This window comes from Rhineura floridana, chromosome 20, assembly GCF_030035675.1.
Source record: "Rhineura floridana isolate rRhiFlo1 chromosome 20, rRhiFlo1.hap2, whole genome shotgun sequence".
In the NCBI taxonomy this organism is placed as follows: Eukaryota; Metazoa; Chordata; class Lepidosauria; order Squamata; family Rhineuridae; genus Rhineura; species Rhineura floridana.
Genome location: NC_084499.1, coordinates 17,581,662 through 17,596,037, shown reverse-complemented (window position 1 = coordinate 17,596,037; position 14,376 = coordinate 17,581,662). Strand labels below are relative to the sequence as shown.

The window sequence follows — 14,376 nt, the reverse complement described above, 5'->3', positions numbered from 1 at the left end:
TATGGAGCAACCCAAAACTGACAAATAGACAGCAAGCTTTGTAGGACTCTTATTCTGACTTGATGTTGCTTTAAACAAAAATAATGTGTGTGGGAGGACGGATGAGTGTCTGGGGACATGGTAGAAAAGCTGCAGTGTAGACCAAGGTATAATTTCAGAAATGTAGGAAATGTAATTTCAGAATTAAAACGAAAACTTTCCTTCCATGAGTCGTGAGATTGTATGCATGGGATGGGATCTTGGGATGCCTGTGGAAAAAGGTCCACTTTCCTCTCCTCTCCTCTCCTTCACACAGTACATAATTATTAAAATTCATTATAGGTCAGTGGCAGAGCATGTGCTTTGCATGCAGAGTCCCAAGTCAAGTCCTTGGCATTGCAAGTAGGGCTAGAGAAGACCTATGTCTGCAGCCTTGGAGAGCTACCACCAATCAGGCAGATTACTGAGCTCACCAGCATGCCAAAGACTGATCAGGCGGAGCAACATCGTTCATTAGTTTGACTTGGTTTAAGGCAGCTGCTTATCAGTTTCCTGCCACAAGATGTTGTGAGGGCTGCCAGCCTTAGATGGCTTTCTAAAAGGATTCAACAAATCTATGAAGGATGGTTTTCTCAACAACAAGTAGGAATGCTGCCTTATATGGAGTCAGACCCTTGGTCCATCTAGCTCAGTATTGTCTACACCACTTTTCTCCAATCTCTAGTCCCCAGATGTTGTTGGACTACATCATCCTGGGCCATTGCCTGAGCTGCCTGGGATTGATAGGAGTTGTACTCCAACAACATCTGGAGACCTAAGGTTGAAGAACAATAGTCTACATGGATTGGTAGTGGCTGTCCAGTGTTTTGGGCAGGGTCTTTCTCCCAGCTTTGCCTGCAGATGCCGGGGACTGAACCTGGGGCTTTGTACTTGCAAGGCAGATGCTCTACCACTGGGCTACCACGCCTTCCCTATCATAACTGTTAGTTCTGATAATTCAATGCAGGGCAGGGAACCTTTGGCTTTTGGGATGTTTCTGGACTCCCAACCCCAATCGGCCCCAGCCAGTGGGGCGCATGGCCAGGGATGATATGGGTTGTAAGTCAACAACATCTGGAGGGCCACAGGTTCCACAACCCTGGCTTAATGGAAACTTGATTTTAAGAGACAGTATGAATACCAGATGGCTGGATATCAAATGGCACGCTTCCCAGAAGCACCAGTCAAAACATAGTGCTGAACTAGATGGACCCAGATGTAATCCAACAAGGCAGTGGCTACTTGGTGGCTTCCTGCTTCCTTTCTCTCTAGGGCATCCTTTCCCAACCAGTGTGCTCCAGATGTTGTTGGACCACAACTCCCGTCAGCCTCAGCCAGCATTGCCAGTGGCTGAGGCGAGTTGTGGTCCAACAACATCTGGAGGCACACCAGTTGGGAAAGGCTGCTCTAGGGCTACATTGGATCACCAGTATTACTTTGTCTCAGCTCTGCTGCCATATTGACATAATGGCACTAAATGTAAATGTACAGCCCTCCAGTCGATTCTGACTTATGGCGACCCTGTGAATAGGGTTTTCATGAGGCTGAGAGGCAGTGACTGGCCCAAGGTCACCCAGTGAGCTTCATGGCTATGTGGGGATTCAAACCCTGGTCTCCCAGGTTGTAGCCCAACACCTTAACCACTATACCACATTGGCCTAGAAATGCATTATTTCTTATAGCTTCCACTTAAAGGCTCTGATAAGCTGCATTCACCACCCTCCTAATCCCCTTGAATAACTTTTTTTAGAAATGTAAGCATATTACTATAAAATCAATTACTTTAATGATATAATTATTTAATTTTATTATTCCAAATAACTAACTTTTGTGAATATATATGTGTGACCTGAAAATTATTTTTTGTCGTACAAAATGTTCTCAAACTTGACCAGTCAATCAATTCCCCCCCCCCCCCAATTTGGACTCATCAAATAGTCAGCCCTAATTTCCTTATTTCCTTGAGTGCTCTAGGCAAGAAATGTGCACAAATCTGCAGAAAGTGCACTTGTAATTGGCATGGGTTTTGCAAAATTTGGGACTTGAAGGCCTTTAAGATGTCCAGCTCCACTAAACATTTTTGCAAAGAGCAGTTCAAGGGAAGGATCAGCTATTTTGTCCATTGGCACGCAGAATACCTCTGGAAAGGAAGTTGGCCATATTCAGATGGTTATGGCAGGAAAGGTGCTGTGCATTCCCCTGATTAGTTTGTCCCTTTAGTGTATTATGGAGAATACTGTCACTCCCTCTAATTGTGAATTCAGTGCTGACGGGACTGGAGCCAAAGTGGGGCCACTAAAGGACAAGGAGGAAGGTTCGGAAGGCTCAGGGAACCTGAATGTTTGCGGAAGTTCAAAGTATTTTTCTTTACAACCCCCCAAAAGGGACATGCCCGATGGCCCGCCCTCCAAATGTAGTCCAATGAGGACTGAGCGTGTTTATTAAGAGCCACAAAAAGCTGAGTGTAAATGAGAAAAGAAAATCAAGGCATAGGTGGTGGGGAGTGGATTAGCTTGCTTTAGGTCCCTAATAGATTGTAGCACCCCAGGGGAAGGTATGGCTGGATGGCTAGAACCCCAAGCAGGAACATTCCTGTTAGGGTTAGTCAGGGTGGGGTGGAGATGTATTTATTTATTTAAATACTTATAGACCACCCTTTCCATAAATATACAGCAAGGTAGTATAAGGCATACAAGATGACACTGAGATAAATAAAAAACAGGTGGTAGGTGTAAGAAATTCATTTTCAAAGGCCGGTCTGAATAACACTGCATGTTATGTACCGAATGTACTGCAAGTCAATTAGGGTGTGTTCTTAACCACCGTGAAACAAGTAATTGTCACTGTGTCCATAGTTTCTGCATTTCATCTCCCTGTGAGCTTACAGCTTACAATCTCTCTCCCCACCACCACCATCATCAAAATAGCGTGTGCACACATGTATACTTGCAACTCAAGAAAGCACTCTGTGCATCTGATGTTGTTGGTTGTAGTCCATGAAAGCTTATGTCATAATAAATTTCTTAGTATTTAAGGTGTCCTTGGATGATGGTTTTTGCTGCAACAGACTGACATGACTATCCATCTGGAAATTCTTAAAGTGTCTTGCCTTTTTCAAAATGTATAAAAAGAATTAATATTGGTAGCAAAATTGTGCTAATTCCAAGGTTGCAATTCTTGGTTGGTTGGATGGAGGGATGTATGGCTTAGACAGGTGTGGGGAACATTTGGCCCTCCAGATGTTGCTGAACTACAACTCCCATCAGCCCTAGCCATTGGCCCTGTTTGCTGGTGCCGATGGGATTTGTAGTTTAACAACATCTTGAGGGCCAAAGGTTCCCCATCCAGCTCAGGCTAAGATAAATTTTGCTTTCTAGCATCTGAGTTCTGTTCAACTATTGAGATTCCGCGTGTCCTGCCAATGAATAAAGAATAAAGAATAAAAGGAGAACTGACTTTTACAGGATGCCTGTAAAAACCCAAACTATCTTTTGATGACTATATCTGTGAAGAGCATTTGGATAGGTACTAATAAAATAGATTTAATTGCTGTCTCCTAAGCTGACAGCTGATACCCCAGGCATGTTCATACTTGTTGTGAAAGCATTGTAACCTCAAGACAAGTATCGGAGCGCTTGCCAAAATATTATTAAATACCTTGTGGTGAATGTTAATCTATTCCCCCAAAAGCAATACAGGGAAGAAGTTAGAATGGCAAAAGCTGTACTTTTGTTGAAGGAAATGTTTTGGTTCTGGGCTCAATCATGTATGTGCAGTGTGTAAAGGTCAGACTACAGAAATGTTTTGAAGAGAAGGATTTTTAACCGGTTTCATGTTCTCTTTCCCCTCCATGTTCTAGTTGCAGTACCATGCAGGACTGGCATCTGGTCTCCTGAATCAGCAGTCATTGAAGCGGTCTGCCAACCAAATGGGAGTGTCTGCCAAACGAAGGCCGAAAGCCCAGCCTACCACCCTGGTATTTCCACCTCAGTAAGTACTAAAGGTGTGTGTGCGCACCCTGGGACTTTCCATATGTGGGTTTGTTCTCTTGGAATCATTCCTGAAAGACCATTTTAGAAATGAAATAGAGGTAGGTAGGTAGGTAGGTAGGTAGGTAGGTAGGTAGGTAGGTAGGTAGGTAGGTAGGTAGGTAGGTGTGTGTGTGTGTGTGTGTGTGTGTGTGTGTGTGTGTGTGTGTGTGTGTGTGTGTGTGTGTGTGTGTGTGTGTGTGTGTCGTGGGTGCTGCTGTTGTGGAATTCACTACCTTTGTTACAAAAACCTGCCAAAAGAAAGGAATTTGTGAAATATCTGATCACAGATGCAAGAAAAACCCTAAAAAATAACATCAAGATTCAGCTTTCAAATTGGTTTTTCAAATGTCAGACCAAATGAATGAAATGAGATCATCTGATGCCTTAGGATTGCTGAAGCTAAGTGGTTTTGGACCTGATGAGTCCCTTGGATGAGAACTCCATCTAAGGATGTGATAGAAGTGTAAACTTTTTTTATATATACCACCAAGGGTCTACAATCAAGACTTTGGTTTGTATCCAGCTAAGTTCTACTCAGAGTAGACCTATTGAAATTAATGGATCTAAGTTAGTCATGGCCCTTATTTTAAAGAGGTCTACTCTGAGTAAGACTAGCATTGGACGCAACCTATAATGGCACCGGCATTGTTTGTCTTTAGGGGACTATGTTTAAGTTGACCTAACAAGAAATTGCTATTCCTTACCTAAGTGTATTTATCTTCCTTATTTTATTTGCCCTGTTTTTATTCTATTCTTGCATATCGAGTTGGATTTCGGTGGTGAAAAATGAAACATAATATTCAGTTAAAATCAACATCATTAAACATTCATTCTTGGTTAATCCTGAACTCCAGAGTACAGCACAATTAGAAAGATCCTTGAGAAGGAGCCCAGAGGTTGTGTTTAACTATGTTATCCTCAGAGCAAACCCACTGAAATCAATGGGCATAAGTTAGTAATGCCTATTAATTTCAGTGGGTCTCCTCTGAGTAGGTCTAACATTGGATAGGTTCTCCATGGTAAGGGAGTTGGGTAGTGGTATGGAGAGGTATTATGCAATAAATAAACTTCAGAGTCTATTGAAAGAGACAAGCCGTCAGATGGCAGTACTGATTGTTGATAATAATTCCGAAGTTTATATATTTGTTTCTATTGCAAAAACTAGCAATCAAGATCTGAACAAGGTGGTTCACAACAAATGCTATTGGAGGTCGCCATAAGTCGTGAAGGCACATAACAAAAACGGGTGGCTAACCTTTTTCAGCTGAAGGGCCACGTTGCTTGTTGGCCAGCCCTCCAAAGGGCCACATGCCAAGTATGGGCATGATCAAAGCAAAAACTAGTGTGAGCAAAGTGGTCAGGCCCCACCCCATGCTTGCTGTCTCTTATGTACTATGCACTGCTTTCATACCATGGACCAGTCACATACATACACTAAATGGAGCCTTCCCTCTCTGCAGTCTCCCCCTCCTGCTGCTCAGCCGATTGGGAAGTACTTGAGCAGTAGGGCAGAAGGGGCTACAATGAGCGTGCTCACACATCCATGCCCCACATGCAAACATATATGGAGTTGGCTTCCTTCACCCCTTGCCTTCCAGTCCTTGATTGCTTTCCTTCTTGATGAACTTATTGGTCCTTTCCAGCCAGGGAGCTGCTCAGACATCAAACAAGTTCATCAAGGAGCTCAGATGAATTAATTGTTCTCATTGTCTCTCCTCTGAGCTCCCTGAAGTGATCAGTGGAAGAAGGAAGGTGAATGCACAGGAGACCCCCAAACACAGAGAAGCCCTTCCTACTATCATTTATGTCTGTGCAGCCCCCTAATTTAGGTTCAGACTAGCCCAGTAATGCCACTTACGTGTGGCTTGCCTTCCATAGCAATTTTCACTGCTGCTGCCAAATAGCTGATTTGTTCAGTTGCTTGGCCGAGATGCTAAATAATTTACAATGCCTTAATCTGTTTTAATTATTTCCAAAGGAAATATTATTTAGAAATGGAACTTGGCTTGAACCCACACAAGATGAGAAGTCTTACTTTCAGAATTCTAGATGTTGAAAATGACACTTGACCTGCCTTTATATAGATTACTTTCGGGTAGCACATGTGCCAGAAAGTTTTTTTCCCTTGTGAAATTGGCTTCATGAGTTTTTCCTAACTTAGTGCTGTGCAGACTTCAAAGCCTCTTGTTTGAAGCAGTTAACCTTGAGTGGAGGCTTTATTCCATTGTTATGACCTGCTGATATGCTGCAAAAGCTCTGATTTGCTACCAAGTATAGATGGACAGACAAAAGGAAGTACTTCTTTACTCAGCGCATAGTTAAACTATGGAATTTGCTCCCACAAGATGTAGTAATGGCCACCAGCTTGGATGGCTTTAAAAGAAGATTAGACAAATTCATGGAGGACAGGGCTATCATTGGCTACTAGCCATGATGGCTGTGCTCTGCCACCCTAGTCAGAGGCAGCATGCTTCTGAAAACCAGTTGCCGGAAGCCTCAGGAGGGGAGAGTGTTCTTGCACTCGGGTCCTGCTTGCGGGCTTCAGGCACCTGGTTGGCCACTGTGAGAACAGGATGCTGGACTAGATGGGCCACTGGCCTGATCCAGCAGGCTCTTCTTATGTTCTTATGTTCTTATGGAGGGAACAGCTAGAAATGTTGGGATAGGTTAAGAGTGAATGTGGTGGGAGAGAGTTGAGGAAGCATCTTTTATTTGTTCTCTCACTTCCATTTAGTTTCAAACACTCGGTTGCTGAGAGATTACCATTAGTGGGACTTGTTCAACAGTCCTGGCTGCAGAGTAGGCTCAGTGGGTCACATAATTTTGTTAGTGGTTTCTCTGTCTCTCAAATTTGCTCATTATTCTCTATCAGACTGTCAAGAAAAATGGAACAATAGCTACAATTAAATAATTGCTTAAAAATGGGGAAGAACTTCTCATGCTTTTATACTGTCCTTCTGTGAGAAAATAGATTTTTCAGTTGGTCAGAATTCTCTTGTTGATAATTTCATTTACTGAAGGAGCCTAAACACATTTTTTGAAAAGGAATTGGCAAAAAAAGAACAAACTTTTTACCTCCTTGCTGCTTAACTTTCAGCAATGGCCTGTGTTCCTGTCATCCTTCACACTGGTGTTGTGAACCTATGATTTTATTTATTTATTTATTTGATTGATTGATTGATTGATTGATTGATATCCTGCCCTTCCTCCCAGCAGGTGCCCTATGGTTTTGTAAGTGTCATGAATAGATGCAGGAATAGCCACACCGTTGCCAGCCACAAAACATACCCTTAGGCTAGTGCAAGAGTTGCCAGTGTGGTGGCCATGGGCACAAGGGTGTCCCTGAGGTCTCCTCCTGTTGTCCACAAGACCTCTGAGCCCTCCCCCCGTTCCCTTGGTCATGAGGTGGTGAAGGTTGTTATCTTTTTCTTCCTCGAAAAGTACAGAGAGCTGAAAGGAAATTGAAAGAGCGGCGCTCTTTCTCACTTCCTCTTTCAACTCCACGTGTTTTTCAAGGCTTAGATTAATTCTGTTGGCTCTGACTTTTACTCAGATTGCTTGAGAAAGCAATATATGTTTGTGCATGTACTTTCTCTTTCTGTGGGTTGGAAGGGGCAATTAAATTACCAGTGGGGGTGGCACCCATAGCAATTGCTCAAACATTCAAAAGTGCTCATGGGCTTAAAAGGTTTGGCAACCCCTAGGCTAGTTTATCAGGCAGAGAGCTGGCCCAGATCTTTCCCAGTGGGATGACAGTTTCGAAATGGGCCCTCAGATGGTTACATATTCACTAATTATGGATTTTAATAATTTACAGTTAAGTGCATAAAGATTTCTTTTCTAGAGAGCCAGGCCTGTAGGCTGTCCCAGTACTGTCAGCACTGACTGACGAGATCTTGAATTTAGCTCCCTAAAGTCTGCAGAAGTGTCCCCTCCTTTCCTATACACAAGTCTCCTTGGCTGAAATTACCACAGCAAAATAACTTTTTAATTTCAAAAAATGTTCTCAGTCTCTTAGCTTTGATGATGGGTTGCAGGAATAATATCAGAACTAATATCAGAATTACAAGCTTCACAAACATAAGGCAAATGGAACAATGATCTACAGTTTATATTAAAAAGGATCAAAATGGTGTCCTTTAATTCCTAAAATTAATTACAATTTTAATCCTGAAAAACAGGTGGTAGAGTATCTTCTCACAGAATATACTACAGAAACATCATTTTTTGCGCCCTGGATTCCAGAGAGTTTTAGAACGTGGGCAGAATCTTTTCTAACACATGCAAAATCTTGAAGTGGAAAATCCTGGCAGTCTTTGCTGTGGGAGTGGACAATACCATAACAGTTACTATTAACTGAAAAGGTGGTTTAACACTTAGCAGGCTAAAGGTTGCTACTAAAACTTTTCAAGAGAGGAAAGAGTGAGGTGAAGTGTGTGTGTGTGTGTACAGCAATAACTTCAGCTTTTTCAAATGTCCTTAGTATTACACAAAGTTTTGCTCTCTCCCCTTACTGGCAAATGCTGCATTAAGTAACAATATTCATTAAATACCATAGAGATGATATGCAATAAAGAAATAATCCAGAGGTCTGGGTTTATGCTGCTGCCAAGAAGAGTTAATATAATTAAAGATTAAAATACTGTGTGCATTCTCAAACACAGAGATGCCTTTTTGTACATGATGGGAATTGCATTAATAAGGAAGAGATCATTTTCCAATAACTTTCAATACAAGAGACTCACCCAATATCCTCACTCCTGCTGGTTTATCTCACTACTTCTTTAGTATTACTTTTCAAGGTAATGAATTAGCAACTGGCTCTGCTCCAAAAGAGCGATACAAGCTGGAAGTCTGCCTTTTCTGTATCCAGTCTTGTGATGTAGTTCTTTAGGGGTGTGCGAGAAATTTTTTTTTCCATTTTACGATTGCATTTTGCTCATCTCATGTTTCCTTTGTTGAAATCTCATTTGTTCTATGTTCCTTTCATTGCCTTTTTTGTCTCCATATTTGCTTATTTATTTTCTTAATTTTTCTATATAATATAGAATATTATTGAATACTGAACATTTCTATATAACATAGAATTCTATGTAATATATAATTTTTCTATATAATTCTTATATCCAGCTTTTCTTCCTTCATAGACCCCAAAGTGGCATACGTGTGACTCCCAGGTGACCCCCCCCATCCTGGCACTGACCAGACCCAGGCCTGCTTAACTTCAGCAAGGTGGTAGCCTCATATACCTTCAGACTGTACCTGGGATTCACGTTCATCTTTGAGTTCTCCCCCCTTTTTCGTTTTTAAAAAACATTATGTTACCATTGCCTGTAGACCTCAACAGCTGCTGGTCTAGGGCATTGGGGGGGAGAGCTGCTACAAACACATGGGGGCCACCATTTCCTCACCAAGTGTCCCACAGCAATGCTATGTTTGGAATCCCTGGTGGGGAAATGGAGGCCAGAAATGTCAGCTTTTACTGCCGCTGGGGACATCTCCCTCCCCTAAATGTAGCAAACAGGAATGTTCCTCTGTACATACATTTCAAGATGAATGCAAATTGAATCTAATGAGCCCTGCTCCATTCAATTTTCCATTAGTCTTGAAATGAGTGCACATACCTAATAGCAATACTGCTTTAATAGTATGATCTTTGCTTTACCAGGCCCCTACATAATTTGAGTCAGAGTGTAATGACAAAGTGATAACGACTGTATAAATCAAGTGAAACAGTGGCTGGCAACCTGCATCCTAGAGATCTAGTCTGGCTCCCAAGTTCTTCCATTTGTCTATATCTCTACAGCATGCATATGCTTAGATATAATCATAGATATAATCTATGCCCCTTTGTTGTTTTTTGATAACTCATTTTTACAAATGTGTAGGGTAGTACAGTATCTCAAAGAGGAGGTAAGGTCTCCTGCTCCCCTGGTGCATTCACTATAGCTGCCCAATTTCCCTGCTTTTTAAAGTTTGATAGAAATATCTGTTGGCTATAGGTATGTTCATAAACCACAAGGTGTTCTTTTTGCCTATTAGTGAATTTCTCTGCTTTTTAATCCGGGAGGTAAGAAATGGGATCCTGTGCAAGTTTGCTGAGAATGAATTGATCATTTGCATGCTTTTTGAGTTCAGTGGGATTTACTCCCCTGCAATCATGCTTAGGGTAGGTGAAACTGACCACAGGGGATGGGGAGAAGAGGAGGAGGAAGGACAGGGGATGAGGAAGGGCAGAGGGGAGGAGGGGGAGGGGAGCAGGCAGGAGGAGGAGGGCAGCTTTGATCATTTGCATGCTTATTGAGTTCAGTGGGATTTACTCCCATGCTGTCATGCTTTGGATAGGTAAACCTGACCATTGAGTAGAAGAGGGAGGGCTAGAGTGGGCATGGGGGGAGGAAAGAGGAAGAAGGGAAAAGGAAGGGAGAGGATAGGGGAAAGGCAGGTCTGAATATTTGCATGCTTATTGAGTTCAATGGGATTTACTCCCGTGCAATCATGGTTAGGATAGGTAAAAGTGACCATGGGGGAGGAGGGGAGGAAAGGAGGGAATTGCAAGAGGATGGGGAAGTGGGAGGGGGATAGAAGGGAGAAGTAGGGGAGAGCAGGTTTGATCGTTTGCATGTTTTTTGAGTTCAGTGGGATTTACACCTGTGCAGTCTTGCTTAGGATAGGTGAAACTAACCTGAGGGTGGGGCAGGGAGAGGGGAAGAGAGAGGGAGGGAGGAGGAGGGAAGGAGATTGGGTCGGTGGGCACTGGGCAGAGGGAAAGCCCCTTTCCTTTCCAAAAGGAAAACATTGTGAACAGTATCGTCATTTTTCAGTGTTTCCCCCACCTTTTTATTCTACAGCAGGCACATGTAGCCTCCCACCATAACTTAAACCAAAACTGTCCCTGGCCACATCCACACCAGACCTTTATTTCACTTTAGACAGTCATGGCTTTTCCCAAAGAATTCTGGGAAATGTAGTTAGTGAAGGGTGCTCACAGTTGCTAGGAGAGGCCCTGTTCCCCTCACAGAGCTTCAATCAAGAGCGGCTGACTGTTAAACTGCTTTGGCCACTGGAGCTCTGTCAGGGCAATAGGAGTCTCCTCTCAGCACCCTTCACAAACTACACTTCCTAGGATTCTTTGGGGGAAGCCATGACTGTCTAAAGTAAAATAAAAGGCTGGTTGTGACCACCTGATTAGCCAAGCCAAGCGGCTGTGAGTCTCACTTTTAGAACACTGACAGTTGGTTCTTACTGAGCATGCCCACACTTATCATTGACTCCAATGCTAAATTTCTTAAATTAATTAAAAATCAGCCAGGCATTTTTAAAAACATTTAAACTGCAGAAGATGAAGGTCAAAGTATGGGGCAAGGTCAGTAATAGAATTACTGGTACTCTGTAAACATGGCTGATTTTAAATTAATTTCAACAAACTATGAGAACACTGACAGAAAAAAGTCCAACAGAGGTCTGTTTTCTCTCTCTCTCATTTTAAACTTTGAACTCTCGGTTCTCTCTGACTGTTTTGTGTATTGCCATGAAAATTTAGAGGTTTTGTTTTTAAATGAGCTTATGGGAAGCATCAGAATGGCATGGGGGTATTTTCAATTTAACACTGCGGACTGGGAAAAATCCATGCTGGCGATAGTATACAGCCACTCTCATGGCTGATTATATGAAAGTGCAACTCTAGGTGCACCACATTATCTCTGCATACCTTGGGTGATCTAGCTTCTAATTCCGCTGAGGCGAGGCAGCAGCACAGCTCTGAAAAGTCTGTTGTAACTGGGACCACAGACCTCCTTGTCCCAATTAGGAGCACTTCAAAGTCCTGCTGCTTGTGCCACTTTGGCTAGCCACCCATGTTTTAAAAAATGTGTTTGCTATCTGCTTGTCCATGTAATAGGTAAACAGTAACACGCTACATTGGGCTGTATGCAGTGTTTTCTGTTTGCTAGTGCAAGGGTTCTTGTGTTAGCTGACAGGTGAGTTTTAATGTTGCAGAGCAGAGGAGTTCCAAAGCAACAGTTGCGCTAGTGAAACTCAGTGTGCAACAGATTGCGCAATGTATTGTGCCACAAAGTTAGCAACCTGCTTATGCATTCTTTTGCGCAATAATGTCCTGCTTGCATAAAATATTTCTCTGGGGAAACAAGTGTACCGCTGAGTGTCTTTAACTTAGTGCTACATTGAACATATAAAACTAATAGATATTATACTAATACTATATATATTATACTAATAGATAGTGTGTTAGTATCTATACAAAGAACAGTTTCTATGCTTCAGCCAGGTGCCAAAGAACTATGAAACACGTTATGTGAGCACAAGTGTTCTTTACCCTCATTTGATCTCAGGCAGAGGTTTCCTATGGAATGTCACAAACTTCCCTAGCAATAGAGGGGAGGGGATGTCATCAGCTGTTCGAAAGTAAACCAAGATGATGAAATTCCACTAGGTGTGCTGGAAGCCCTTTGTGTGAGTCTCAGTGGCACTTTGGTTCTGAGTCTTGTTTCCATGTTTAACAGTCTTATCCTCCTGAGTTGATTGGTACCAACTACTTGCAAGGTGACATAATTTCATTATAAAGAAGTGGAAAAAACAATTTGCAGTGCCTGGTTTAATCTGAATTTCCCATCTTCACTTGGCATGGCTCCTAAATTGTGCTGGCTGGGGCTGATGGGAGTTGTAGTTGAAAACACATGGAGGCCCCCAGGTTGGCAAAGCTGCTCTAAATTCTCCATGCCCGTCTGCTTGTCTCTTTTGTCCCTGCTACCCACAGCATCCTCTTCTTCTGGGGGAACTCAGGGCCATATACATATTTTTCTCACTCATACATGATATTTTACCCTTTCAACTGCTCTATGAGATTAGTTTAGTTGAACAGAGGCAGGTCAAAGTTCCCCCAATGAGCATGATTGAATCAGGATTTGTTTCCAGGTCTCCCTCCTCCATGGATGGGGAACCTGTGGCTGTTGTGAGAGTCTGTCAACCCCTGCCAGCATGGCCAGGGATGATGGGAGCTTAGTCCAGCAACATCTGGAGAGCCAAAAATCCCCAGCCCTGCTCTAGCCCAACACTGTGCCCTGTACAGCCCTGGTTCTCATGAATGCCAGCTCTTTCCCTAGGTCTGGTTCTGGTCCCTGACAAAACAAGGCAGATATAATAAATCACTACCAACTTGGATGGCTTTAAAAGTAGATTAGGCAAATTCACGGAGGACAGCCATATACAGTAGGGCCCCACTCATACGGCAGGTTCCGTTCCAGGCCCCATCGAAAAAGCAAAAACCGCCAGAAAGTTGGACCCTACTCAGCTGTACCGCGTGAGCTCCCTGCACTACAGCTGGTCGCCCTGCTGGCGCCACCGTATTAGCAGAAAGCTGAAAGCGGGTCGCCGACAAGCGGGGCCCTACTGTATTCCCTCTAGCACTTGGAGGCAATATGCCTCTGAGTAGCAGTTGCTGGGAATCGCAAGCATTGCTGTGGTACTCATGTCCTGCTTGTGGGTTTCCCAGAAGAGCCATCTCGTTGGCCACTGTGAGAACAGGACATTAGACTAGATGGACCTTTAGTCCGATCCAGCAGGGCTCTTATTTTATTCTTAATAACAAATTAAACCCATTCGCATCATGTTTACATAACGTATTCCAATTGCAGCCTTCGGAGGAGGCCAGGCCGGCTGCCTGTTTTGTCCCTTTGGCTGCATTGCTGCCACTTAGTCAGCAGAACTGTTGTGTAGCTGCTGTTGCATGTCTTTTTAATACTTTATCACTCTGCCAAGCCAACCTCATTTTTCTATATGAGACTTTTAATACTTAGATTTTTTTAACTGATTTTTTTGTTTAGGCTGTGATTAATCTCCTTACAAAAAGCCCAATGTGTGTGGGTGTATACTTGGTGCCAGAGATTCTTCTAATCTTCTTTTCCCTGTTACAAAAAAACATACTGATCTTCCTCTTTAGCTGTATTCAGATTTCGTTTTTAGACTTCCATTCACGTATTACACTGCCACACATATTCTTACAAAGCATTTTTAAAAAAAGGGGGGGCATAGCTAATCAATCCAGATCGATGAGAGAGGAGTCCGTGACAGTAGCTGTACCTTACGATTGTCGCTAGTGAAAGGAACATTTGCAATTGTCCATGTCAGGGCAGGAAGCGGGGGATGAAGTCTACAGGACAAGTGTTGTAAATTCCAGTACAGTAGGGCCCCGCTTTAAGGCGTTCCGCTGATGCGGCACCTTTCATTTTCAATTTTAAAGGGTTTTTTTCCCCTTTTGCGACGTTTTGCACCGTTTTTGCGTCATTTTTGCACGACGCGCCCCATTAAA

At 42.9% G+C, this 14,376-nt stretch overlaps 1 protein-coding gene across 3 annotated transcripts in view; it reads left to right on the top strand.

Annotated features, from left to right (window-relative positions):
* The window catches only part of LOC133373731 (mediator of RNA polymerase II transcription subunit 27), a 119,848-nt gene that overhangs the window by 56,303 nt on the left and 49,169 nt on the right, over nucleotides 1–14,376 (top strand). The window contains exons 5-6 of one of the 3 annotated variants that reach the window (XM_061603841.1): nucleotides 3,878–4,008; nucleotides 9,197–9,245. In XM_061603841.1, the coding sequence (XP_061459825.1) occupies nucleotides 3,878–4,008; nucleotides 9,197–9,230 (165 nt within the window). In that variant the 3' untranslated portion in view covers nucleotides 9,231–9,245. Of the gene's footprint in view, nucleotides 1–3,877; nucleotides 4,013–9,196; nucleotides 9,246–14,376 lie in introns of those variants that run through there. The other 2 variants (XM_061603842.1, XM_061603847.1) reach the window with 2 other exon arrangements.